The following is a 27,259-nucleotide window of genomic DNA, read 5'->3' on the forward strand; positions in this document are numbered from 1 at the left end:
GGCGTGAGGACGCAGCCAGCCTCTCCTCACTCTTACCTGCTTAAGCGCCAGATGAGTCTTTTCAAGATCCAGGTGGAAGAAGTTTCCCAGGAAAGGCAGGCGCCAGGGCCCGGGAGGGTAGTTCTTTGGGCGCCTTCTTTTGAGGAAGTCTGCAAAGAACAGGAAGGCAACAGCGGCCAGGAGAAGAGTGCGGAGGTGGAGCACATCCCAGAGGGAGGCCGCCAGGGATCCCACTGCCGCCAGCATGTAGAGGACCTGCTCTGGGGCTTCTGAGAACCGCACAGTGAACTGTCCTCGCAGGTCACCACCGCAGTGCCCCAGGATGGCCTGTCTGCTTGGCCCTCCTTCTGCTGTTGCTTCCTGCCCCGCCCCCAGAGCAGACGCGCCCCCCCTTCTGCTCTGCCCCCCCCCCCCGCAGAGCCGGCCCCTCCCCATTCTGCCTCTGCAGCTCCTCCCTCCCAGGCCTGGCTGTTCCCTCACCTTAGCCAGGCCTCTGCTGCACCCCTGGACAGGGGATAGACACTCTGCACCCTTGGGACTGCCCACACCCTTCCTGGAAGAGGCTGGCTAGGAGTGCTTTTGTTTTTAGTCTTAAAATCCATTTTCTTGCACACACCTGAGGCTCAGATGCTGGACTTAGCATTTCAGGGCCATCTCAGCATGAGAGATCCACAGTCAGTGGAGCTGGAATTTCCCCTCACCCTGTCACCCAGGCCTGTAAGGTCTCTGGTAACAGCAGTGCTGGACCTGTCTTAGGAACTTACGGTCAGGCAGCAGTGTGACATGCAGGGCTTCATTTTCACAGAGTCATCATTTCAGCCCTGACTTCCAATTAAACACCCACTTTACATGAATAAGGGAATTCCCAAGCCAGAGGAAGCCTTCTCTTTGAGAGGGCTCTGAAGGAGAAAATGAATTACATCAAACCTCCTAGCACTGAGCTGGCTCCATCCCAGGTGGTTAGTTCCAGCTACTATGAAAGAAATGTCTTGGTCCTCGGCTTTTATTTATTTATTTATTTATTTATTTATTTATTTATTTATTCTCCTGATTGCAAAGTTCTTCCCTGTTCAACCTCCAAACTCGATGCCTTCCTGTCTTGTCTACCTGTTATTCCTCATTTGAGAGACACTGAAAACATAAAGAACAGTTGTGGAAGACTGCAGCACTCAACATCTGTATTCAAAGTAGACTTACAAAGTCAGCTTAAAATTTTTTAAATAAAAATACGAGAGAATTAGTTTTATTTTTTCCAAGCAAGACATAGGAGTAGTCAGGATTTAGCATGTGTCCTTCCAGTCCACGTATTCCCATTTTAATACAGTTGTTATGTGATCATACACTATTTTTAAAGCTTATGTAGCAATTTTTTTTCTACAACTGCTTTTTAATATTCTTGCTCCTGATTCCATGTTATTATCCTGAGTTACACACGTGGCAGTATTTCATTTGATTTGACAGTTAGGTAATCTTGTAATTACTATATCACAAATCATTTGGTTTTTCCTATATCAACAGGGATTTAGATTACTTATTCCCCTCCTTTGATTTTTGTTTTTAAAAGACTTTACTTATTAAACTTTTTTTTTTTTTGGTACTGGGAATCGAACTTAGGTCCTTGCACTTGAGCAGCAGGCAGCGAAACCACTGAGCTAAATCCCCGGGCCCCTTCTTTGATTTTTAACTGCTTTGCCTTAAAAATAATGCTAGAGATGATTAACTTTATAATGGTATAAGTAGAGTCTCTTCTCATTGATTTCTTGGGGAAACAATTAAATTTTATAAAACTTTATTTACCAAACACAAAATTCTTTTAAAATTGTTCTATGGCATACAGAAAATGAAGAAACCTTTATTCAAGAGAAATCTAGTAAATCTTGGTAAAAGGAGTGACAGTCTAAGCTGTACCTTTTTCCCTTCCACAACCTGCTGTTAAGGTCCCTTATTGCTTTTGCTGTCTTCTGTTGTCACGAACTGCTGCTTCTCAGCCATGTGTCATCCTGCCTTGGAGCCAGCTGATTATGGACTGAAACCTCTACAAACTGAGCTAAATAAACCTTTCCCTCCTTTAACTTTGGAAGTCAAGTACTTTGTCTCAGCAATGAGAAAAGTAACTAAGACACATCCCATCTATTCTACAATGGCCAGCGGTCTCCTGTGCATTTCTTTCCCTCAGCCACCCTGGGAACTTGGCAGTGTGAGGCAGTCAAGGAGCTGCTCTGGGACCCAGGATCAAACACTAAGTCCTTCCCTACAGTGCCGTCCCTGTGAACTTTCGCTCCACGACTGGGGCTGTGGGCACTTGTACCGAGGTCACTCACCAACGGTTGGCTGTATAAGGCCGCTCTGGAAGCAGTGCCCCGAGTTTGCCTTGCGATCCAACTGCTGAGGTTTCCTTCAGTTGCGAGGCATTTCTCTGGTTCTGAATGACAGCAGAGTTGTTAGCTTCACTTTGCCTCCCAGGTAGAGATTACCCAATTACTGTCAGTGGGACTGCATGGTCTCTCCTCCGCAGTGTGATCTATTTTCTGTATCATTTAATCCTATTTCTTCTCCTCTATCAGTTCTTTTGAGGTTCCCTGTTAACTTTGACTCACTTTGAATCCTGTCTGAGCTATTGTTTTCCAGACCTGGACAATTTGTCCTGGAGAAGCTGAGTTCCTGGCACTCACTGCTCTGCCATTTTGGGACCGAGAATTTATTCTGAAAACAAAAAATTTTCCTAATTTGCTCTGTAAACATAGTTCTCAGGCTTGGTCAGCTGCACTCACACCCTATGTGGCCCAGGGTCCCAGGACAAGGTGGTGTTTCTTTATATACAACATAGAAACTGTGTCTGCACCAGGTGTTTTCACTGCTGGTAAAAAGGGAAATATACCTTCCCTGATGACCTCCCAGAAGTGCATTCTGAGGCAGAAACAAGATCAAGCACTGGGCAGCATTCCCAAAGGGGAGAGCACTTCTGCCATGCTCTGTGGCTGTATCCCAGGTTCCACTTCTAACTCTTGTTGGCTATTTTGTAACACTTGAACCTGAGAAACTGCCACAGCTCATAAGCAAATACATGACTGCTAAAGAAGGCAAGAAGGAGGCACAGTGCAACTATAATTTTATGATGTGCTTTATTGATTACAAATCACCTAGAGTCCATTATTCCATTATTTCCTTTGCTTCTGCTTTTCATTATGTTTATTGGTACAATTTAGGTATACAACAGTTACATTCATCATTTGGGAACCTACACCTTTACATGATATATCTTGATTCTTAGTTTTCTCCATTTCCCTCCCCTCCCTTCACCTTTATTCCTTTTGATTCTTACAAAGACCTGTATTTAGAGAAAAACATCCACATTCCTTCCCATCTCCAGGATGTAAAGGTCAATCACTTCATCCATACATGATTTGCCCTGTATCAATTCTGAACGAAATAGCAGAGCTAGGATTGTGATCCAATTTCCTCTTAGCTTAATTCCTCACATCTTTCCTCCCCCACCTTCATTCTGTCCCCTCACATCTGTATAACCACCAGAGGCGTCAGAGACATGCCATTTCTTCTCTCTTTCTCCTTCACCATCATGCCCTGGGGACAGCACAGATGCGGTAGCTCTCTGGGGAAAGTGTAAGGCCCACCCTAATCTTCAGACTCAGCTTTTCGTTCTTTGGTGGCTTGAAGGTAAATTTTTGCAGAAGGGAAGTGAAGAAAATAAACAGCTCAGACCTAGCCAGCTGTTCTCCAAGGCATCCACGTTTTCCTGTGGGACAAAACAAACAATTTATCTTTTCAAGTGGCATTGTTGCCTCTACAAACTGGTATTCTCAACTTCTTCCAGCAAACCTGACCTTATATTTTATATCCAACGTTTTATTTTTGTCTGACAACCACTTAAATTCACCAAAGGATAGAAACTGGAAATCCAGGACCACAAGGTCAAATGCATTTAGAACTTAGCTGTGGGGTGAAGAAACAGAGTATAGAATAATGGAAGTGGGAGGCCTGGGCTGACTCAGAGAGTGGATATCTAGTCTGAAACCTTTCAAAACTCATTTAATAAACAATCACAGGAACAGTCAATGAAACAAGAACAAAACTATGTAATCTGTGTCAATCCTTAAAAGGAAATAGCAAAGTATAAATGAGTAAATGATAGAGCAGGGCTCCTGACATCTAAGTCACTTCCCTGTGCCTCCTCCATCATGGGGACCCCTGACATGCACAGCTCTCCAGATGGAACTGCCTGTTCCTTGCTCTTTGAGCTGTCCATCTTGGCCGGGGCCTTTGCTTCCAATGTGAAGGCTGAGCAGTGTCCTGGCCTCTATAGCTCACACTGGACACCATCCTGGCCGCATTCCAATCAATACCTGGCACGTGGAGAACTGGGGGTAAGGGGACAGAAGCTCAGTGCTGAGGGTATTAGAGGCCACCATGGTGGGACAGTGATGGAAAGAAGGCTGGACTGACAAGTAAACCTTGTGTACAGTGAAATAAAAAATGTAGTACCACATTCTTCAAAATACCTGTCATGGGACTCTGATAAAAACACAGAAGCAGAGTAACTTGCATGAAATGAGATATTATAACCAAGAAAAACCTAAGAAAGCCCCCTCACCTCATTCACTCTTAGTCAACTCAAAATTCGCTGACTTTGGAGGTCACACAGATGCACGACACACGTTCTCCCTAGCTTTGCTGCAGATGATACTTCTGCTGTGTGGGTTATAATAGTGGCCTAGGTTACTTCCCAGGAGCCTGAAGGTCACTCTTCCTGAAGACACTTACCCTTCACTTTGCTCACAGATGTCTTATGGGTCACTAAAATGGGATAAAAGGATCTCTGTGTTCATATGGTATCTGTCCCCTTTGCTGTCACAACCCTTGTATCAAATGCTACTTACTTCTATATATAGACACATCGATCATTTAAAAGTGTTTAGTCCATGGGGGGAGAGTTGAGAAGTGGGGGTAATAGGGGGAATGATTAAAGTATATTTTGTGCATGCACAAATCTGCTAAAGAGAAACACATTAATCTGTATAAAAATATGTACTCATAAAATAATAGGAAAAAGTTTAATCCAAGGCTAGTGTTAAGTTGTGCTATTGTATGTGAGAGCTGGTATGCGTTTTCCTTTGCTTTCTAGTTTTCATTTTATCTGCCCCTGCCTTGTCCTTCTTCAGCAACCTGAGCAGCACAAGGCCCTAATGTCCTTCAGGGCCATCCTAGGGCCCAGACCCACAAAGCCGGGATGTTTGGTGTGGGATGATGGTGTCACAAAAAATTTATATTATTCCTGTAAAACTGCTCAGTAAATGTAAATGTAACTGGCAACTATGCCACTGCTTTACTTTGTGCCTGATGTTTTGCACTGCCCTGTGCCTAACTCATGAGTGTTTTTATCTTTATCTTGTACTCATCACAGATATCAGGATTATCCACTTGTTAAAATGATAGCAAATCAGTTGTTAGAACAATCCATATATTATGCAAAAATAGACCTGAGGAGTCTTGAATCAGGCTTCAAGAACTAACTACATCAGTGACCACTGTGTGACTGGGATAAAACCATTCCCAAAGAGAAATCTTTTCCTGTGTCAAAGATCTTTCTCTCCGACTAGTGTGCTATGACTAGGGAAACATCCCAATAGATCACATGTATTTATTTGCTTTAAAACTGATGAATACAAGGACTATTCCACCTCAAAGCTCTGGCCTGAGACAGCATATACTTGTATTGTTCCCCATCATTAACCAAGTAGGTCAATTACTTGTTTAGTAAAATTGTCTGCCCGACCCAATCATCTATGATCCAATGATTTCCTTTAGATATGAGAAACTACTCTCTCTTTTTTTGTATTAAATTCTTTCATTGGTACATTGTAGGTATACAACACAATTACATTTCTCATTGGGAATTGTCCCTTTACATAATGCATCTTGGTTCTTATTTTTTTCCCCATTCCTAGCCCTCCCTTCACGCCCTCCACCTCTCCCTATTTACAAAGACTTTATTTCCATTTTTTCCATTTCTCATCATTTTTCCTTTCCCTTCTTTCCTTTCCCCTGCCCCTCCCACTACCCCTACCCCTTTGGACCTTTTCTTCCTATTTTACATTATCGATTATTCATTCTAATCATTGGTACATTTTAGGTATACAATATAATGACATTCATCATTGGAAATTTGTACCTTTACATATTCTCTCTTGGTTCTTATTTTTTCTCCCTTGCCCAGCCTTCTCTTCAACCCCTCCAGTCCTCCCTATTTACAAAGGTTTCGTTCCTATTTTTCCATTTTCTCATATTAATCCCATTCCCTTCTAACCTTTCCCCTAGCCCTCCCACTTCCTTCCCCTTTGCCCCTTTTCTTCCTACTTCACATTACCTATTATACATTTAGTCCTTATGTACACTTTCAGTTTCTCACACCAGAGAAACTATTCGGTATTTACACATGTGTGTCCTATTTATTTCACTTAAGAGTATCCCCTCAATGTGCATCCACTTAGCTATAAATGTCTCTAATTTCTCATTTTTTATGGCTGAGTAGTACTCCATTTTATAAAAAATCACATTTTCTTTATCCAGTCTCCAGTTGATGGGCATTTGGGCTGTTTCCAATTCTTAGCTATTACAAACTGTGCTGCTATGAACATGGGCACACATATGTCACTGTGGTATGATTCTTCTAATTCTTTGGGGAAGATCCCCAGCAGTGGAATAGTGGGGTCAAATGGGACTTCCAGTCCTAGTTCTTTGAGGTATCTCCATACTGATTTCCACAGTGGTTGCACCAGTCTACACTCCCACCAGCAGTGGAACAGGGTTCCTCTTTCCCCACAGCCCCGCCAGGATTGGTTATTGGTTGATTTCATGATAGCAGCCATTCTTTCTGGAGTGAAGTGGAATCTCAGCAGTGTTTTCATTTGCATCTCTCGAATGACCAGTGATGTTGAACATTTTTTCATGTATTTATTTGCTATTTCTACTTCTTTGTCTGAGAAATGTCTGTTCATTTCAGATGCCCATTTTTGGATTGGGTCTTTAAATTTGGGAGGTCTGATCTTTTTAAGTTCCTTATAGATTCGAGATAGTAGACCTTTGTCTGAGGAAGAGCAGGTGAAGATTTTTTCCCACATTGTGGGTTGTCTCTTCACACTGCTGGTGGTTTCTCTTGCTGTGCAGATGGTTTTTAATAAGAAGAGATCCCACTTGTTGATTGTTTGTGCTAGTTCATGGGCAACTGAGGTTTTGTTCATAAAATCTTTTCCTACACCAATGTCTTCAAGGGTTCTACCTAACCTCTGTTCCAACTGGTTCAGAGTTTCTATTTTAATATTTAGATCTTTAATCCATTTTGATTTTAGTTTAGTGCATGGTGAGAGATATAGGTCTAGTTTTAATCTTTGGCAAGTTGAAGCCCAATTTTTCCAGCACCATTTATTAAAGAGGCTATCTTTCCTCCAGTGAGGGTGTTTGGCTTCTTTGTCGAAGATGAGATGGCTGAGTGTGTCTGGCGTTGTTTCTGCATCTTCTAATCTGTTCCACTGGTCCTCAAGTCTGTTTCTTTGCCAGTACCATGCTGTCTTTATCACAGTAGCTTTGTAGTAGAGTTGCAGGTTGGAGATTGTGATACCCCCTGCCATGTCTCTGTTACCTAGAATTGTTTTTGCTATTCTGGGTCTCTTCTTGTTCCAAACGAATTTTTGGATTGTTTTCTCGAGGTCTATGAAGTATGCTGCTGGGATCTCAATTGGAATTGCATTAAATCTATATAGCAGTTTTGGAAATATGGCCATTTTCACTATATTACTCCTTCCTACCCAGGAGCAGGGGATGTCTGTCCATTTTCTGATATCATCTTCAATCTCTCTTTTCAGAGTGCCATAGTTCTCAGAGAAGAGGTCTTTGATTCCTTTCATTAGGATGATACCTAGGTATTTCAGTCTTTTGGATGCTATTGTGAAAGGAATTATTTGCCCTATTTCTCTCTCAGTGAGTCTGTCATTGGTGTAGAGGAAAGCTATTGATTTTTGTGTGTTAACCTTGTAACCAGGTACTTGACTGAATTTGGTTATTAAGTTTAGAAGACTTTTGGTGGAGTTGTTGGGGTCTTCTATATAGAGTATCATGACATCTGCAAATAATGACAATTTGACTTCTTCATTTCCTATCTTTATTCCTTTTATTTCTTTCTCTTGTCTAATTGCCATGGTTAATGTTTCCAGAACTATACTGAACAAGAGTGGTTTTCTTTTAAATTTGAGGCTGTTTTCTTTTAGGGCTTGGAATATGTCACTCCAAGCTCTTCTTGCCTTGATGGTTTGTGTTGAGAAGTCTGCTGCGATTCTGATGGGCTTTCCTTTGTATGAGATTTGTTTCTTTTCTCTGACTGCTTGGAGAACTTTGTTCTTCTGTTGAGTTTCTGGAATCTTAACAATTATATGCCTATGTGTAGTTTTTTTTGATCAAGGCTATTTGGAATCCTATATGCCTCACTTATCTGTATGTCAAGCTCTTTCCCCCTGCTTGGGAAGTTTTCTGCCATTATTTCTGTGAAGAGATTTTTTTATGTCATCTGCACTCTCTCCTGTTTCTTCATTGAGCCCAATCAGTCTTATGTCATTCTTTTTTGCATCATCTAGCAGCTGCTAGATTGATTTCTCATGTTCCCTTGTAATTTTGAAGCAATTTTTCCTTTTCTGGTCACTAATTGCAATCTTCTATATCTGAAATTCTGTCCTCACATTGGCTCATTCTGCTGTGTAGACTTTCAATGGAGTTTTTCATCTCCTGGAAATCTGTTTGAATCTGTTTTATGGATTCCATTTGTTTCTTATGTTGGGATTCCATCATGTTCCTGAGCTCCTGTCTAGATTTATTAATCATGTCTTGCACTAGGGGCACAATTTCTCCTGTTATCTGAGAAATTATTTCTGATTTCATTTTTTCCAGATCCCCTTTTGTTGCCAGTTCAGTGGGTCCAGGTGGTCAAGTATCAGAGTGTTCCATCTCATTTCCCCTTGGGGTTGCTGTAGGTGATCTGGAAGTCTGGTTTTGAGACTTATTTACATGTTTTCTCATTTTGACTGGGGCGGGGTCTGTTAGCGCCTGCACGGATTACCTCCTCTGAGCTGGGTGAGGTGGGACAGGGGCCGCGAGCAGCAGTAGGGATTGTGACCCAAAAGCCCTTTCCTGTGGGCTGGGAGCAGCTGGAGTGATGGTGGCCCGGAAACCCCTTCCTCTGGACCAGGAGCAGTGGGATGGTGGCTCAGAAGCCCCTTCCTCTGTGCCAGGAGCAGTGGGACAGAAGGTGGCCCAAAAGCCCTTTCCTCTGGGCTGGGAGCAATGGGAGGGATGGTGACCGGGAGGCCCCTTCCTCTCGACCAGGAGCAGTGGGACGACGGCTCAGAAGCCCCTAACTCTGGTCCGGGAACAGTGGGCCTCAGTACCTTGGTCTGATGGTCTGGTGTCCTCTGCGTCTTTGTATTGTGGAATCAGGTGGCTGCCTGTCTGCATCAGGGTTATTCAGTGTCTTGTGCGCGACTCAGGACCTCGGTAGGGCATGCACAGACCTGCCTGTCTGCAGTGGGCTGATTCGGCGTGTGTTCTGCACGACTGGGGACCTCGGTGAGGTGTGGGCAGACCTGCCTGTCTGCAGTGGGCTGATTCGGCGGGTGTCGAGAAACTACTCTCTTGACTATCATGAAGTTGCCTGTTGCTTGGATGGCTCAAATGAAGGGACTTCAATGAGGACAAGAACATCTGAATATTCAGTAACACCTTTGCACCTGCACACCACACAAAAGGACCAACCCTACACTAAGAACCTTTCCCAAGAAGAGAAACTCATGTCTGCACCTCTTTCATCCAGAGTGGGTATTTGTAGGGGATTCTAGAAAAGGCATGAGGCAAAGGAACTACATGCCAAAAAAACCAGATATGTTTTGTTAACCAACTGAATGTTTTTATGTTTTTGTCTCTGCAATTTTACTGTGTCTCTTGCTGTCAACATCTTTGGTGAGAACCCAAGGCAAATTGCTTGTGCTGTCTAAATTATATTTTTCTCAATCAGAATGAAAAAGTGTTAACAAAACAGAACAAATCTCTAATTTACCCCTTGCCTTGGTGCACCATAGTTGCAAAATGACTTATTCATTATTCTATTTAAAAATTGTAGTAATTAATTCCCTTCCCTCTTGAATTGGGCCTGGCCTCATGGCTTGCATTGGTCATCTGAAAGAAGGGGAAGGCATGTGGTGCCACATCCCAGCCTGGACTTTCAGGGCCCTATGTGCTTCTGTTTTTCCTTCAGTTGGCCTACTGGAGGATGAGAAAGACTGTGAAAAGAGCCCCACTGTCTCAGCTGAGGTTGTCTTAGATCAATCTGAAGCCAGCTGACCTCCTCACCATGCTAAAGAACCCAGTCAGGGTCAGCAGAGCCACACAGCTGACATGCACGGTGTAGGCAACAACAGAGTTTTTGGATGGTGTATTACACAGCAATATTCTAAATCATGTATATGGTACAAAATTTAAACTGAAAAGTCTTTAAAATGGAGAAATACATGGCCTTGTATTTGTAGTGTAGAGAGCACTAGACTCGAAGTATAAAAATTTTAGTCTTACATCCTGTTCCGCTTATTCTTTGGGCACATGATGTTGGAGAGGACACTATTCTGTATTTTTCAGTTTGATTACATTACAAAAGCAGATACAATCTATTTCCTGTCTAATTATTAGTAACTGTGCATCTATACAGATTGCCTGAGATAATTTGTTTGCAAAGTCTGTCTCAAGAGAGTGTAATACAATTCTCAATTACAAAGCACCAGTTTGTCCCTATATATCCTTTTCATACTATAGCCAATCTAGATGGAAGACATTTTTAAACATGGTGAAACATGAGGCAGTTATGCAGAAGAGGCACTTGAAACATGAAGAAAGGACATGCAGGTGTGCATCACATGGCTTAGAGGATCTTTTCTTCTTTTAAAGGCATGGACATCAATGAAGATTCCTGTCAGCAGAGTTGCAGAAATTATTAGGTGAAGCACTTTTGTGTAATGAGCAAGGGGCCATATTTCTATCACTTCAGCTTCTCATAGATCTGATGCTAGAGCCATGAACAAGAATAGTTATAATAGTTATGTAGTACATCTTAAACTTCATGTGGAAAGACAAACCATGAAAATACTATGAACAGGAAGCCTGGGAGGTATTCCTACATCCCAGACAAGCTTTCACATTAGAAGTGACTTTTCACTTGAGCAAAGGTGACCTGGAACTATGTGTGGAAAAACAGGGGATAGAATCAGAATCAGCTCAGACACACCCAGGGCAGCACAGCAGGGAGAAAAAACCCGGACATTGGAATCCCACCACCTTGCTGGAAAATTCCACCTGATCCCATTGTGAGCCTCAGTGTCACCAGCAGTAAAACAGTGCTGCTTCAAAAGTCCAATCTGGATTTTTCTGTAAGTTATTTATATACAAACTCCATGCCTTCCACAGTACTGTTTGTTGGAAACACAGTTATTTTCAGAAGACAGGGTGACGAAGGCACAAACTTTAGGTTTTGATCAAACTGAATGACACTGTCTCAACTCAGCCACAGGAATATTAAGACTGTAATTCCCACATTTCATCACACCTCACTTTTCCTATATCCAAAATGATGACGGTATTTTGAACCTGGTAAGGTTTTACCAGGGCAGTGGCGCATAATCATGCACAAACATGCATGCACAAACATGTACCTTATTTGTATTCCTTTTAAGACAAAGGATGTTAAGGTATGAGTTGCTTTTTCTAAACTAAAATCTCAATATTCAAGTTTGATTGCAGTGTTGGCACTTTGCAGTAAATAAGTGGGTTTTGAGTTGCAGTTTGGGCACTTGTCTCTAAAAGGTTCACTATCCCTGCACAAGGGCATATGTTCTATGACAGAAATGTTATTTTGTTTTCTATTTAATTCATCCTTATATCTTCAGGGTTGAATGACACAAAATGCAGGTTTGCTAAATACGTAATTTTATTTATTTATTTATTTATTTATTTATTTATTTATTTATTTTGGTACCGGGGATTGAACTTGGGTCCTTCTGCTTGCGCAGCAGGTGGCGAAACCACTGGGCTAAATCCCCAGCTCCTATATATGTAATTTATAAATGTGCAACATTTTTTTGAAAATTCATGCAACATATATAACAAAATGTTTGGAATACAATAAGATAATTTGCTATAGATTTTATGATGTTAGGTGTTTCAAAAAGCCATTTGGAAATGGATCGAAAATAAAAGAGAAAGAGATTTCACTGAATCAGCCTTTCTACTGTTCATGTTGCATAAAATACATATTTACTAGCTTGACTTTTAAAAAGTAATGAAAATTTATAGAGGCAAAAAGAAGTCTCTAAGAATGTCTTATAAAGCATAACCCAATGTAGTTGAGTGGTGGTATTCAAGTCACACTCTGGTGCCCGTGAGGTAATTAGGGAGCTGCTCTCCCTTGCTGCCTCCCAATCTCTGTATTTAAATATCGTCTCTAATTTGGTGTGAGCTGAATTTGTGAACTTGAGAAGAAATTGTGACAATTAAACTCTCTATGAAGCTGGCAGATGTCCAACCTTCTTTGTGGGCAAGAGTCAGGGTGTGAGTCTCTCTCACCGTCTCTATTACTGTGGAGAACTGATCTTAGGAAACATGAAAACTCCATCAGAGGAAAGGGAATGACTGAGTATCAGGGAGGATCTGAACCAATGTGGAATCCAGGGACTGCTGGGCTGCAGCCAACAGCAACATGGAGTCCTGCTGGGCTGGGCCAAGTGGAGGAATTTTATTCAAAGGCAAGGACTACAGAGAAGAGGAGGAAGACTGGAGGGAGGAACACTTGTGATCTCACTCCTGTCCTCACAACTCACCTAGTGAGAAAGGTAGGAAGGATTCCCTCTTCTTAAACTGTCCATTTTCCAGAAAATGCTCTGGGTTGAATGTGTCTGGAGTTGCCCACTCTGTGGGGTCCCTGTGCAGTGCAGTCAAATTAGTCACGATCATGGTTCCCTAGAAAAGGCAGCAGAGAGTCAGGGGAGGCTTGAGCCATGCAACACACTCAGGCACAGGGACAGGGTCCTGGGCTCCCTGGACTCAGCTCCCGCACCCTGCCTAGTCCTGAGACCCTTGAGCTCAGTCTCCAGGATCCTATATTTGTTCACAGGACCACTCAGGAGGACACACTGGCATTGCCTGCCGGGAATGTTCCAGAGAGGTTAGACTATTTCTGAGTGTCAAATGGGTTTAATCTACAGACAGATGTCAGTGTCGGGTTAGGAAGGGACATGTAGGTACTGAGGACAGAGCAATGTGACAGCCAGGCAGCATACACTGTGACCAAACCACCCAGCTCCTCAGTGATCTGATGACCACAGCAACTCTGCAGAGGGAAAGACATCACCTTCTCTTGTGAGCCTTCATTCTCTAACCTCCAGTATCAACTGCTCTCCCCACTCACAGCAGGGTTAGTAACACTAACAGGTGGCCAAGGCCAGGAACCTCCATTCCTCCACCACAGGACCAGAAATCCTGGAGGGAAGAGAGTGAGCCTTTCCCTCATGCTTCCTCATAGGACCCATCGGTGAGGCTGGTCAATTTACCTATCAGTTCATTCTGTCACCTCCATTCCCTGTCCACAACAGGCTCCATTTTGAGGCTGCTGCCTGTGCACCTAGGTTTCTGTAACGCCTCCTAACTCTGCCCCTTCCTAGCCCTTTGAAACTACTCCACATCCGGGGAGCTGAGTGTGCTTTGAACATGACTTAATCATGTCACATTGCCCATGTACTCAGAACTCACACTTGAATATTCTTGAATGCTTACTGACATTCTCAAGTCACAAACCCATCCTCTGATTCACCAGGACCCTCCTTCCTGTGTTGTCTGGTGTCTTACTTACTATTCTTATTGCTGGGACAAAACACCTGACACCCAAAGTTAAAACAGGAAAGGTTTATTGTAGCTACAGTTTATAGAGGTTTCAGTCCATACTTGCTGGATACAATGCAGGGTGGCATGACAAAATGGCTTCTCAGAGTTGGCGGAAGACAGCAGAAGACAAGCAGCAGCAAGCAATGGCAGCATCCCTCTTTCTGTCCCTTATATTCCATCCAGGCTCCTTGTCCTTAGGGTGAGTAGCACTCACATTCAGGCTGAGGTAGCTTTAATCCCAGCATCACACACCCTGGATCGAGCTGCCTCCAAAATACCACACCTATGCCTGCATGAGCGTTTTGGGGGAACATCTAGACACAAGCCATAACACTGGGGCTCCCACTAAGGTGGCCTTCCTCTGGTTGTTCTAACAGACCATGTTTCCATGTTGTTTATTTTGTTGAAAAGGTTCTTCTATTTACCTTTTCATAAACTAACTTCTTGCCCTTCTTTAATTGTTGGTTCCAAACTCACTTTCTTCAAAAGCCTCTCCTCCTCATGTCTTCTGGCTCCTGGCTCCTATCTGTCACTCTACCTGGAGGATTCTGAGAGCATCTTTGCAGAGCCAGTGAGTTTTCCTTTGGCCACTCATCATGATTTCTAAGAAGGTGCTTCCTTCCTTATATTGCTCAGGGTTGTTTTTCAGACCCAAATGTTTCACATAGTCAATGTGCATTTGTTGGGTTAATGCCAAGTAATCATTGTTATAAAGCTCTGCATATAAGATCACATCTACCTCCATGGGGAGCCTGTGAGGTGAGTTTAAGTGCACTTTATAGATGAAGGAATTGAAGACCTGAGGTTTAATAATGTACTTCGAGTCACAGAGTGGGCAGACATGGAGCTATTTCTTAAACTAGGACTGTCTTAAGTCAAAGACACAGCTCCTACCTAGGTGCAATTAGATTTCTTAGTGTTGAGTATGGTTATGCAATCTGAACCTAAAAATTAATGGTAAAAGCAGTTTAGCGAGAAGGCCTGGTGCTCTGGAGGTTGATGAATGGTTTGAAAAATACAAAGAGCACCTGGTGTGTTCACACCTCAGCCACACCCAGGAGATGCTCAGTTAAAAAGGAAGGACTTCCTGGCTCTGCAGTGACGCTACCTGGCAGTGTTCAGTGGGACAGGTTTCGGGCTCCTCCACTGGAGAGTGTTACTGAGTGAAGCCCATTCAGAGGGACTTAGACAAACTAGCACAGATCCACACAGGTGAGCAGGTGGGCCAGAGCACAAGGGAGACGCCTAAATGTGGTTTGTGCACGGAAGATGACAGGGACACAGAGAAGCTGACCGTGGGGGATCTTAAGACCTGGTAGCAGGAGATGTCTTCTGTTGGTGAAGATGGGAAACTTAACAGGGGCCAATGCAGAAAGACTGAGGGGAGATTATTTCCCAGTCAAATGAAAGCAAGTCCTGAGAGGAGCATTATATTGTGAAAATAATCAGCATAGATGCTGGTTCTGGATTTCAACTATCGTCATTTTGTAGTTGAGAGATCTCTTGCAAAACTATTTTTCCTGAGCCTCACCTTAATCTATAAAATAAAAGAAAATTTATCCTGAGAACTAAGACATTTTGAAACAGCCTAGTACTGTAATGCACATAATTGTTGCTTAATAAGTGCTTTGTCCTTCTTATAATAATTAATATTTCACAGCTTCTTTTCTCAGACATAACTGACTAGCCCCTTGCTGTAGGTCGATGTTGTTGAAGTGATACTATCGGGGAAATCATGGTAGAAACAGCAGTGTTAGCGTGACTGGAGAGCTGAGTGTCTCAAACGTCCTTTCACACTTAACATTCTACAACTACGGGACTTTGTCACCGATTTCCCAAATGACGTCTGGCAGGTTACAGAAGCCTGGTCAGGGCAAGTGGGTGACTGGGGGCATGACCTGCACTGGTGTGTCTCCCTCTCTCCTCCCTGGATTTCTCCCTTTTCCCACCATGCCATGCACTGCATCCCCTGCACCATACACCTCTGCCATATCATCCTGCCTCAGAGCCACCTAACCATGGATTGACACCTCTACAAATTGTGAGCCAACATAAACCTTTCTTCCCTAAGTTGGGGATGTCAGGCATTAAGACAAACAAGGATGATATATCATTGCTCATGTAAGTGATTCCTTAGGACTGGAACACGTTTCACAATTTTCTAGCATGAGGTCTAAGACAGGCTCAAAGACAAAGGCTCAGAGAGTGTCTGCTTACCTTTGGCAGGTGGTATCCACCCAAAGCGGTATCAACACTCACTTCTCTGGGAACATTCAGAGGAATGATGTTGCCCATTCTCAGCACCTCGTGGATGACAGCATTGGTATAGGGCATGGACTCTCGGTTGGCCAAGCTCGGCTGCTGCCCCTGGCCAACCACTCTGTCAATCTCAGCATGTACTTTTTCTGGAAGACAATGGGGGTTCAATTATTTCTTAAAATTTTATGATTTTTATATAGATATGGTAATGTTCTATTAGAGATTACCTATTTGATTTCAGCTATGGTCAATCTGCAAATCAACAAAATGGTCCTTTCTAGGGCTTATTTAGAAAACTGCCAATGCTCTAAATTTCCTGAGCCTGGGTGTCCTAAGGAACTGAATATCTAAGATGAGCACAGCTAAGTTCATGGAATGGTCATGTCTTATTGAGGCTGCTCTAATAAAGTTCCCTACAGTGACTGCCTTACAAACTACAGAATTTTATTTCTCAGTTCTGGATCCTTGGAAGTACAAGATCCAATCCCCAACAAACTTGATGCCTGCAGGACCTCATTCTCACTCATAGACTGCACTTCCTTGCTGTGTGCTGACAAGTGCTAAGGAGCGATGCAGCTCTCTGAAACTTTTTTTTTTCCAAATAGTCCCACTCAGGAGCACTAATCACATCAAAGGCTCCCAATTCGCAGTACCATCACATTGCTAATTAGGTGTCAACATATGGATTTCGTGGAGAGGACACAAACTGTCAGACACAGCAGATCTATGGACTCTAACTTCTCAAGGAGACATGTGAGTCCAAACTGGACAGGAAACTCTTGCTCTACAACATCATTGCTGCAAGTTACTGAAGGCCTTTCAGTCTCAAAGTTCCTGTATCATTAATCATAACTTTTCCTTCATTTTGGGGATTCTTTGAGATTTACATGAATTGACTTAGGCGAGGGTCAAAAACAAGGATAGAAACTGCTACCTGTCACCCAATATGTTTTCTTCTTTTTATACACTAATAGGGATTTCAGATGAATATTTGGTTTTCCAGGTGGAAACTACATTTCCCAGATTCTCTTTTGACTCAATGTGGCCAAGTCACTAAGTTCTGGTGAATGGAATGTAAGCACAACACACGTTTCATCCTTGCACAAACCCTAAGGAGGAAAGTTGTGTGCTGCCTTTTCCTTCCTCACTTCTTAATGTGGAGAGGCAGTCGTCCTGCTCAGGGTATTAGAGAGTGAGAAGAAAGACCTCATTCTAGACACAACAGAGCAACAGTTAAAAGGTCTTTAGAATCCTAAGGGCTTTACAAAGCCTATAGTTCTTTTACAGAGAGAGAGAAATAAACAAGTAACATTCATTTACTGCCTACTTTTAAGAAGGAAAATTAATTGAAGTACCATACTTTTAATTGGGTAAATATGTACAACATAAAATGTACCATCTAAATCATTTTAACTTATGGCTAATTGATTTGAAATATATTCTCATTGTTGTGCAGTCTCTGAAATTTTTCACCTTGCAAAACCGAAACTCTGTATTCATAAAGGGAGCTTCATTTCCTCCTTTCCCAACGCATGGGTTCCACCATTCTCCATTTGTTTGCAATGAATCTGACAGCTCTACCTACCTCATATAAGTGTAATCATGCAGCACTTCTGCTATTGTGCCTGGTTTACTAACAATATTCTTGCTATAGCATACCTCAGAATTTTATTCCTTTCTAAGATTGAATAGTATTGCATTTCATGAGTATTCCACATTTTGTTTCCTCCTTCATGGTGGATAAACACTTAGGTTGCTTCCACGTCTTGGCTATTGAAAATTGTGCTGCTCTGAACATAGGTGCAAACTTCTATAAATTTAAATGATTCTTATTTTGGATCCTCTATTCCAGAGCCCAGTTTCCATCTGTGAACATTATTGTGATAGATTAACTTGACTTGAGTAGGAACCACCTGCCAGATTAGCACACTTCTAGGTGTGTCTGTGCATGGCTGACACATAGGTCAGCAAATTCAGCCAGCGGGGACAACCCATCCTGGATAGAATAAAAAAAAGGAGAGAAGAAGGCAGTGCCCCCATTTTGGGAGAGCTCAAGCCTTGGCTATTGCCTTTGGACATGGCTGTCCAGTGCCTTCAGCCTTCCAATGCAGACTTACATTGGTGAGTCTGCAGGGGGCTTCTAGGCCTTTGAACTTTGACTGGTTTTACACCCTTGATCCCTCATGTTCTGAAGCTTCCATCTTCTTAGTTGGAACAGATACTAGATCCTCTGATTTTCCATCTTACAGAGGGTCACTGTGAATGCTTCTGCATCTCACGCTGTATGCTCACTTAATAAATCCCTTGCATAATCATGCATATATTTTCTATTGATTCTATTCCCCTTGAGAACCCTAATGCAACATCCTAAGTGAGAAGTTTAACCTTCTTTTTTAAAAAATAAACTACTCAGTGACAATTGCATTTTATAGCATGAATGAAGATGCATATACCTAAATAAACACACATATAAAGCATCAATTTTATATCAATATATGGCACTGATAGTATAAAGAAAGTTATCAATATACATGGGAAGCAATCCAATCTCATCTATTTATCTTATGAGAAAGAGTTGGTCTTGATCCACAAAACTTGTTTTATGCCCCTTTATGAAATTGTGATCCACAGTTTGGAAAATTGTGTTGTAGAGTCTCCATCCACCACCTGCTCAAACTGTTCTGAGAGCTGTGTGAATAACAGGAATAGGAACAGCCAAAGTCCACGGAGGGATGAGAGTCTGGGGGTTGTTATAAGAATACTGTGTGATAAGCCCATTAGTTGAGTTGCTTTACGTCATTTCTTGCATAAGAAAATGCAAATAATTGCCAAGCCAGTAATAAATAGCAATGGAGTACACTGAGGTCAATAATTACATTCTGTGGAGAAAGTGAAGAAGTAGCTTCATGGTAAAGGGAACAGCAGATGTCAGGTTGAAGGCATAAATAACAACAGTGATAAGAGAATGAAATGCAATTTAGGGAAGTCCCCATATACCAATTTGGGGATTGCCAGGGCAGGTAGAAATGGGGCACACTGGAGGGCACTGCATTTCACACTAAGGACTTTGGACAGTGTCCAGTCCACAGAAAGAAAGAGAAGGCATCAGTAAAGAGAAATTCTATGAGAGGATTTCCAACTGAGACTGCCACTCTTTCCTGGAATTTATCACAATATTATGGACTTCACTGTTGCCCCTGGACTCAGAGCTCCCTGAGGGCAGGAACTTGCTGCAGCACTTGTACTACCTGGACCAGTCATAACCTGAGAGTAGACTTGCAGCATGTACCCATACCCAAGTAGATATCATCTCAGTGCTGTGCTGCCTGCCTTTCCATGCTGCCAAGCTGTCCTGCATTCAGGAGCACCGCTTGCCCTGGTCAGGAGCACACACTGCATGCTTACCTTGGACTTCTGGGTAGAGGGCCATGTATAGCAGACCCCAGCGCAGTGTTGTGGATGTCGTCTCTGTCCCAGCGAAAAAGAGGTCCAGGGTGCTAAGGATGAGGTTTTCTTCATCAAAACTTGAAATGGTCTTGTCTGGGTGCTAGACAGGACAGCATTGATTAAGAGTCATTCAGAGAATCTGTGGTTGACTCCATGCAATACCAAAGGCTTGATGGAAAGGGGAGAAGGAGAAACTATATGCTTTTGACCTTGTCAAGAAGCAGCAATACTTTTAGTGACCACCTGCCCCTACTGCTGGAAGGGAAAATCAATTCTCCAGCACTCAGTGTGTGAAGCCAACTGAGGCCTCAGAGATCTTTCAATAGGCACCGCCCAGGAGAGAAGCAGACCACAACAAGCCCAGGCATGGTGTGACCATCCAACAACTCCTAGCCAGAAAGCAGAAGAACGGACTAACTGACCACTCTGATCTGGAATGAGGACAATCCCAAAGAGAAAAGGGAGTGACAAGATGAACAGTCCACTGGAACCCCAGCCCCTCATCCTACCTCCCACAGAGACCAAAGGTATGTTCTCTTTTTGCATCTACCAAGGGAAGCAAGGACACACCAGGCTTGAAGAGTAACCACGGTCTGGGGTGAAGAGACAGAGGGGTCTCTGGTGTGGGAAAGGCACTTCAAAATCCCATAGGCCTAAAATTGGGTGGAGCAAATTGTGACTGGCTGGATTCTAAGACTGTAGATCTTGGAAGGAAACCACTCATTGAGAAACACGGAAGAATTTGTTCTTCAACTTAAACATTAACAAATTTAACTATCTTTAGTTATTCTCTTTCTTTCATCTGTTTTTTTGGGGTACATGATTTTCAGAAAAACAAAAAGCCATTTTAGTCTTTTTTTCTTTTAGTTTCTTTTCTAGCTTATAGCCTCCAAACCTTTTTTTCTCTCACTTCTATTTTTTCTGTTTTTCTTTTACTATTTTCTTCTTAATTCTCTCCTGTAACTGTTTCCTAACATTATTAACTTCCTTTTACTCCATAGTATGGCCCCTATCTCACTTTTCTCTTGTCCATCTCATATTCCACAGATTTTTAAATTTTATCCTTCTTCATTCTCCAGTTCCTTACACCCTTTACGGTGTGGCTTGTGTCTAGATGGCCCCCCAAAGGATCATGCAGTCATAGGCGGGGCTTTTTCAGAGGTTCCTGGGTCTAGACTGTGTGATGCTGGGAGTGATTCATGGTGCAGTGTTAGGCTCAAGGGCACTAGGAATAAGAGTGTTAGAGCTACGTGGCCTAAGTTGACCGGATAATATAAAGGAGCAGAAAGAGCTGTGATTATCCCTTGCTTGTTTTGCTATCTCCTGCCCACCAGGAACTGTTTACCTCTGTGAAGCCAGTGTACCCTGGAGTCAGCTGATTATGAACTGAAACCTTTACAAACTGTGAGCTAAATAAACCTATGCCTCCTTAACTTGTGGGTGGGGGGTATTTTGTCTCAGCAATGAGAGAAGTAACTAAAACTCTCCAATTGTATTACTATCACGATTAAGCTTTATGAGTCTCTTGTAGATAGTTTACTTTTTGTTATTATTCATGAATACTTTTGTTAGTAGAAGAAAATTCAGTAGATATTTATGGTGAATCAATACTAGATTAACATTTGGTTTGTCTTAGTTTCCATGTGATAATTATAGTTCTATTTTCTAGGGTTAAGGCCAGTATATTATTGATCCTTAGCTTTTGTGAATATCCAGTTTGTCTTTAATGCTATTATTATTGTTGATTTTAATACTGTAGAAAAGTTGACATAGTTGATGCTATTATTCTCAGGATGCCAGTATCTGGATTGCCTAGAGGTCGACATGAACAATACTGTGCCGATACCAGAAGAACTGGCTACTGGAGCAAATATGCTGCAACCTTTCCTCCAAGAGAAATAAAGGTGAATGAATCCTGAGACAGAGGACCAGGCCAACAGTCACATTAAGATGGAACCACTGAAAAGTAAATATTAACTAATGAGGCCTCCAAAACAACAACAAAACTTACCACTATAATAAACTCACAAGCTTCCATATAAAAAGCCAACAATATATAAACAAATAAAAAGTACGAACAGGAGAAGACAAGGCCAAAAATGCCTAAAAACACAACTCCCCTAAAGCCGATCCATGGGCCATTAAAGGGGAGAAAACCTAAATCCATACACTTGAATTATTCAAAAAGGTAACTGAGGAGATAACAAAATAAATCAATAAGGCATTTAGCAAGATCACAGAAGACATAAGCAATCAGATAACAGACCACGAAAACAAGATGATCAGCATGTGTACAGAAAACACTAATAGACAGCAAGCTAAACAAAATGATGCAAAGCATGACTATCCAACATGGAAAAGAATTAGAAATTATAAAAAAGTTACAGATACAAGTTCAGGAGATTAAAAATTTTATTGTAGGGGCTGGGGATTTAGCTCAGTGGTGCTGCTGCCTACCTCACAAGTATAAGGTCCTGAGTTCGATCCCCAGTACAAAAAAAAAAAAACTATTGTAATTATGGGCAGTGTAATTGATCAATGTGAGGACAGTGTCAGAACTAGAAGACAAGGCTGTCATGAGTGACTAATTAATGACAGATATTTTAAACACAATAAGAGAACATGAAAAATGGATCCAACACATTCTATATAATATAAAAAAGACTAATCTAACATGAATTAGAGCTAGCAAAAAATCAGAAGAGCACAAATGGCATATATGCATGTTTAATTAAATAACAGAAAACTTTACCCAAAAGGAAAATAATTGAACATACAGAGAAGAGAGGACATATAGAGCCACAAATAGCCATGATCAGAAAAGAACTCCTCTGAGACACATCATAGACAAAAATCCTGCAAGTCTAACATAAGAACAGAATCAAGTGGTCAGAGATAAGCAACAAATTCTTTCTAAGGATAAAGCCATTAAAATTACTCCAGACTTTTCAACACATATTCTCAAGGCCAGGAGAGCTTGGAGTGAAATGTTGCAAGCTCTAAAAGCAAACAACTTTCAACCCAGGCTGGTATATCCTGCAAAAACTATCTTTCAAAATGCATGGAGAAATGTGATATTTCCATGAAAAAGACGACTCGAAGAATTCATAACCACCAATACGGCACTGTAAAAAATTCTCAAGGATATCCTTGTATGAGACAGACAAAGCAAGCCCCCCCCCAAAAAAAATCCAATAGAATGAATACACTGGGGCAGGTTGTTAACATTTAAGTACTAGCGTGTGGGATTGCAACAGGAAAACTACGCAAGGAAAAAATAAGTCAATACCATTCAGCAACAATTTTCAATGTGAATAGTCCTGATGCCCCAATCAAAAGACAGAGATTGTCAGTATGGATTAAGAAACAAAATCCACTGGCTGCCATACAAAAGGAACACATTTAACCAAAATGAACTCATACACTAAAAATCAAAGATAAGTTCATCGTCACTAGACTGTTTCATGTTTGTGCAAGATTCCCTATTGTTCTAAAGCTGACATGCTCTTGTTCTGAATGGTCTGTTCTATAAACAGGAATTAACTCAGTTTTATAGAGGTATTCAGAGAGTTATGAGGCTTGGGGATTTTGGGGAAAGGACAGAAATATGTGGAAGATGTCTTTCAGAATTCTTCCTTTCATAAAAAGATAACATTTGCACATATATGCACAAAACATCAGCATACCCAACTTTAGAAAACAAACATCAGGGGATACAAAACATCAGATAAATGCAAACACAATTTTAGCAGGGGATGTCATCACTTCACTACCACAAGTAGATCAAATACTCTCTTAAATACTCACTTAAATCATCTATGGATCACAGCAGAAATCAAGGAAAAACTAAGATATTCTCTCGAACAAAAATATACCACCAGTGCAACATATCAGAATGTATGGCACAGGATGGAAGCAGTCCTAAGAAGAAAGTTCTAGGCTTTGAATGCCCATGTCACAAAAACTGAGTGAGCCAAATAACCAACCTAACTATGCACCTTAAAGCCCTAGGAAAACAAGAACAATCCATACACAAAATGAGGAAAAGGAAGGAAATTATAAAGGTCATCATAAAAAACAATGAAGTTCAGACTAAAAAAAATATAAATTAATGAATTGAAGAGTTGGTTCTTCAAAACAATAAAAAATGAAATAGACAAGCTCTTGGCCAATCTCAACAAAAAAGGAGGGAAAAATCCACAATTAGAAATGAAGAAGCTCAAATCCCAATGAGCACTGCCTAAATCAAGATTATCAAGGACTACTTTGCAAAACTATGTACCAGTAAATTGGAAAATTCAGAAGAAATGGATAGATTCTTAGATACATATGAATTTTAAAAATTGAACCAAAAAGATTGAAAACCCTTGAATAATCCAATAATAGGCAATGAAATTGAAGCACTAAAACCTACCAAGTAAGAAAAATCAAAGTCCAAGTGGATGCATTGCTGAATTCTACAAAAACTTCAGAGATCACAGACTAATACTGCTGAAGTTCTTTAATGAAATCAAAAGCAAAAGATTACTCCCACAGTCATTTCTGGAAGCTTAGCATTACCCTGATTCCAAAATCAGACAAGGATTCAATCAATAAAGAATATAGATGCAAAAAACCTTAACAAGATACTGGCAAACTGAATGCCACAAATCATCCAAAAGATTATACATCATGAGCAAGTAGGCTTTAGGGATGCAAAGTTGGTTCAACATATGCAGTACAAAATGTAATACATCACATAAGCAGAAAGAAAAAAAAATCACATGATCGTATCAATACATGCAGGAAAAGGCCTGTGAAAAAATCCAACATCTTTTCATGTTATAAACACTAAAGCAAATATGTATACATGGACCTTATCTCAATCTGATAAATGCCATTTATAACAAACCTACTGTTACCATCATATTAAATAGGAGAAAACTGTAAGGTTTCCCTCTAGAGTCAATGACAAAAGAAGGATTTCCACTGTCACCAGTCTGGTTTCACACATTATTCAAAACATTAGAAAAGTAACCAGGCAAAAAGAAAAAAAAACAATATGTATAGGAAATGAACAAGGCAAATTTTCATTATTTGCAGATGATATGATTCTCTACATAAAGACCCAAAAATTCCATCAAAAACTTCCTAGAATTAATAACAAAATTAAAAATGTAGCAGGACACAAAATTAAACACAGCAAAATCAATAGCTTTCCTGTACATCTGTAAGCAAGCCACTGAAAAAGATACTATGTTAAATAATACCATTCAAAACAGCACTGAAAAAATTAAGTACTTTGAAATTAACCTAAGTAAGAAAATGAAACACATCTTCAGTGAAAACTACAGTACTTCAAAAAAGGAAGTCAAAGAAGACATCAGAAAACAGTTGTCCTAAACAGGCAGAATCAATATACTCAAAATGCATATATTTCAAATATTGATAGATTTCTTTCAATGACAATCAAAATTCCAACAGCATTCTTCACAGAAATAGAAAAAAAATGCTAAAATTCATATGGACATAGAATAGCTTGAGAATAGCAAAACCAATTCTGGATAACAAGGATGAAGTGGGAGGGTGCAAAATCCTGCACTTGAAGTTATATTTCAAAGCTACCATGATAAAAACAGCATGGTACTAGCACAAAAGCATACATGAGGACCAATGGAACAGAACAGAGGATGCAGAAAAAACTTCAAGCACATTCAACCATTTGATCTTCAATGGTACTTCCAATATGGACACTGGAGAAAAGAAAACTGCTTTAATAAATGGTGTCAGGACAACTGGCTATCCACAAGCAGACCATAGACTATAGACACATATCTGAAACCATGTTCTAAGATACAGTAAAAATAGATCCAGGAACTAAATGTCAAAAAAGAAATGCTTAAACTGCTGGAAGAGAAAACAGGTGAAATTCTTGAAGTCATGAGAAGGACTTTCTTAACACAGTCATCGTGCAGAGGAAATGGGACCAAGAATCAACAAGTGGTACCATATCATACAAAAAGGTTCTACACAGTGAAAGAATCAACCAACAGAGTGAAGACACAACCTACAGAATGGAAAAAATATTTTTGCCAGCTGTTCCTCAGACAGAGGCTTAATATCTAGAATATATACAGAACTCAAAACACTTAGATCATTCATAATAAAAGAATCAAGAAAAAAGAAGACCTAATAAAAAATGGGCAAGTGAAATGAATAGAGACCTTATGGAAGAACTGTAAATGGTCAATAGATACATGCAAATGCCCAATTTTGCTGGCCATCAGGGGAATGAAAATAAAAACAACACTAAGATTCTACTTTAACCCTGAAAGAATGGCAATCATCAAAAAATTCAAATAATAACAAATATTGGTGAGGCTGTAGGGGAAAACAAACACTTCCATATTGTTGGTGGGAATATAAACTAGTATAACCATTATTGACATAAGTATGGAGAATCCTCAAAAATCTTAAACTAGAAATTCCCTTTGACCCAGCTATTTTCTTTCTGATAAAGAAGACATGATATTACGTGATATTACAGTAGTAAAGACAAGATATTACAGTGGTAGGTGCATACCCATGTTGGTAGCAGCACAATTCATAATCACTAAATCATGGAAGCAGCCTATATTCCCATTAACAGATGAATGGATAAAGAAAAGGTGGTATTTACCCACAGTGGAATAGCATTTTGCCATCAAGAAAGATAAAATTGATTAATTCAAAGGAAAATGGATGCACCTAAAGACTATAATGTTAAGTAAAATAAATCACACATAAAGTTTAATACTGCATGGGTTTTCTGATATAAGAAACCCAAAAGATACATAAAGAGAAAAACCAAAGGGAAATAAGAAGTCTGGAGGTAGATGATTCTCAAATAGGAGGGAGATCAAGAAATGAAGGGAGGTTGGAGAGAGGGCAGGGATAGGGGATGAGAAAGGAAGTAAGATGCCTTACACATATGTACCAAATGCCCACAAAGGAATGCAAACATTATATACCAGAAACATATTAATAAAAAAAAGGAAATAAGAAAATCAAGATAACCACTTCCTTGTACCTGTAATTTTTCAGGTTAGGAATACACTGGGGGAAAATGAGATGTGAATGAGCAAGACAGGCTTTCCACATGAGCTATATAACATGTTTGATGTATGACCTAGGACACATCGCTTAACATTTCAGTGCTTCAGTCTCCTGCTTAAAGTGGACCTACTGTGCAGCCTCTAAAATGACATTATGAACCTTGTGATATACGAAAGTTCTTAGCAAATAAATATTTGTGTTTGTAGCACAAAAATTAAGGTGGATTCTTCTACTTACAAATATGCTCCTAACTCCCTATTAGTCTGCCAGTTTAAACCTTTCATATTTCTTCAATAATTCTATGTGATTGCCTGTCATTTTTCCCCTTTCTTTGGGTGGTTCAATTTTTCAAAATTTTCTTAATGTTGACGGTTCCACAGCTGTACACTACATGGTAGGTAAAGACTCCTCCTCTAAGAAGAAAATAAAGCTTACCCAAATATTATGCCAGTAAGGTGAAGGAAGAGGGAAAATGCAAACGCATTCACATTCTGCCCAC

At 40.8% G+C, this 27,259-nt stretch overlaps 2 protein-coding genes across 3 annotated transcripts in view; both read right to left on the minus strand.

Moving 5' to 3' along the window:
* The window catches only part of LOC101719021 (cytochrome P450 2J2-like), a 56,852-nt gene extending 56,359 nt beyond the window's left edge, over nt 1–493 (minus strand). Inside the window, exon 1 of one of the 2 annotated variants that reach the window (XM_004869600.4) lies at nt 37–493. In XM_004869600.4, coding sequence (XP_004869657.2) covers nt 37–435 — 399 coding nt within the window. In that variant the 5' untranslated portion in view covers nt 436–493. The remainder of the gene's footprint in view (nt 1–36) is intronic. The other variant, XM_087214658.1, reaches the window with a different exon arrangement.
* Nucleotides 494–3,103: 2,610 nt separating this feature from the next.
* LOC101719368 (cytochrome P450 2J2) overlaps nt 3,104–27,259 on the minus strand; it is a 39,472-nt gene continuing 15,316 nt past the window's right edge. Inside the window, exons 6-9 of the mRNA XM_004869601.4 lie at nt 19,645–19,786; nt 16,198–16,385; nt 12,921–13,059; nt 3,104–3,754 (exon numbers count right to left, since the gene is read on the minus strand). Of these exons, the coding sequence (XP_004869658.2) occupies nt 3,576–3,754; nt 12,921–13,059; nt 16,198–16,385; nt 19,645–19,786 (648 nt within the window). The 3' untranslated portion in view covers nt 3,104–3,575. The remainder of the gene's footprint in view (nt 3,755–12,920; nt 13,060–16,197; nt 16,386–19,644; nt 19,787–27,259) is intronic.

This window comes from Heterocephalus glaber, unplaced genomic scaffold, assembly GCF_053883595.1.
Source record: "Heterocephalus glaber isolate CG9 unplaced genomic scaffold, H.glaber_assembly_v1.0 deba00001447, whole genome shotgun sequence".
Taxonomy (NCBI): domain Eukaryota; kingdom Metazoa; phylum Chordata; class Mammalia; order Rodentia; family Bathyergidae; genus Heterocephalus; species Heterocephalus glaber.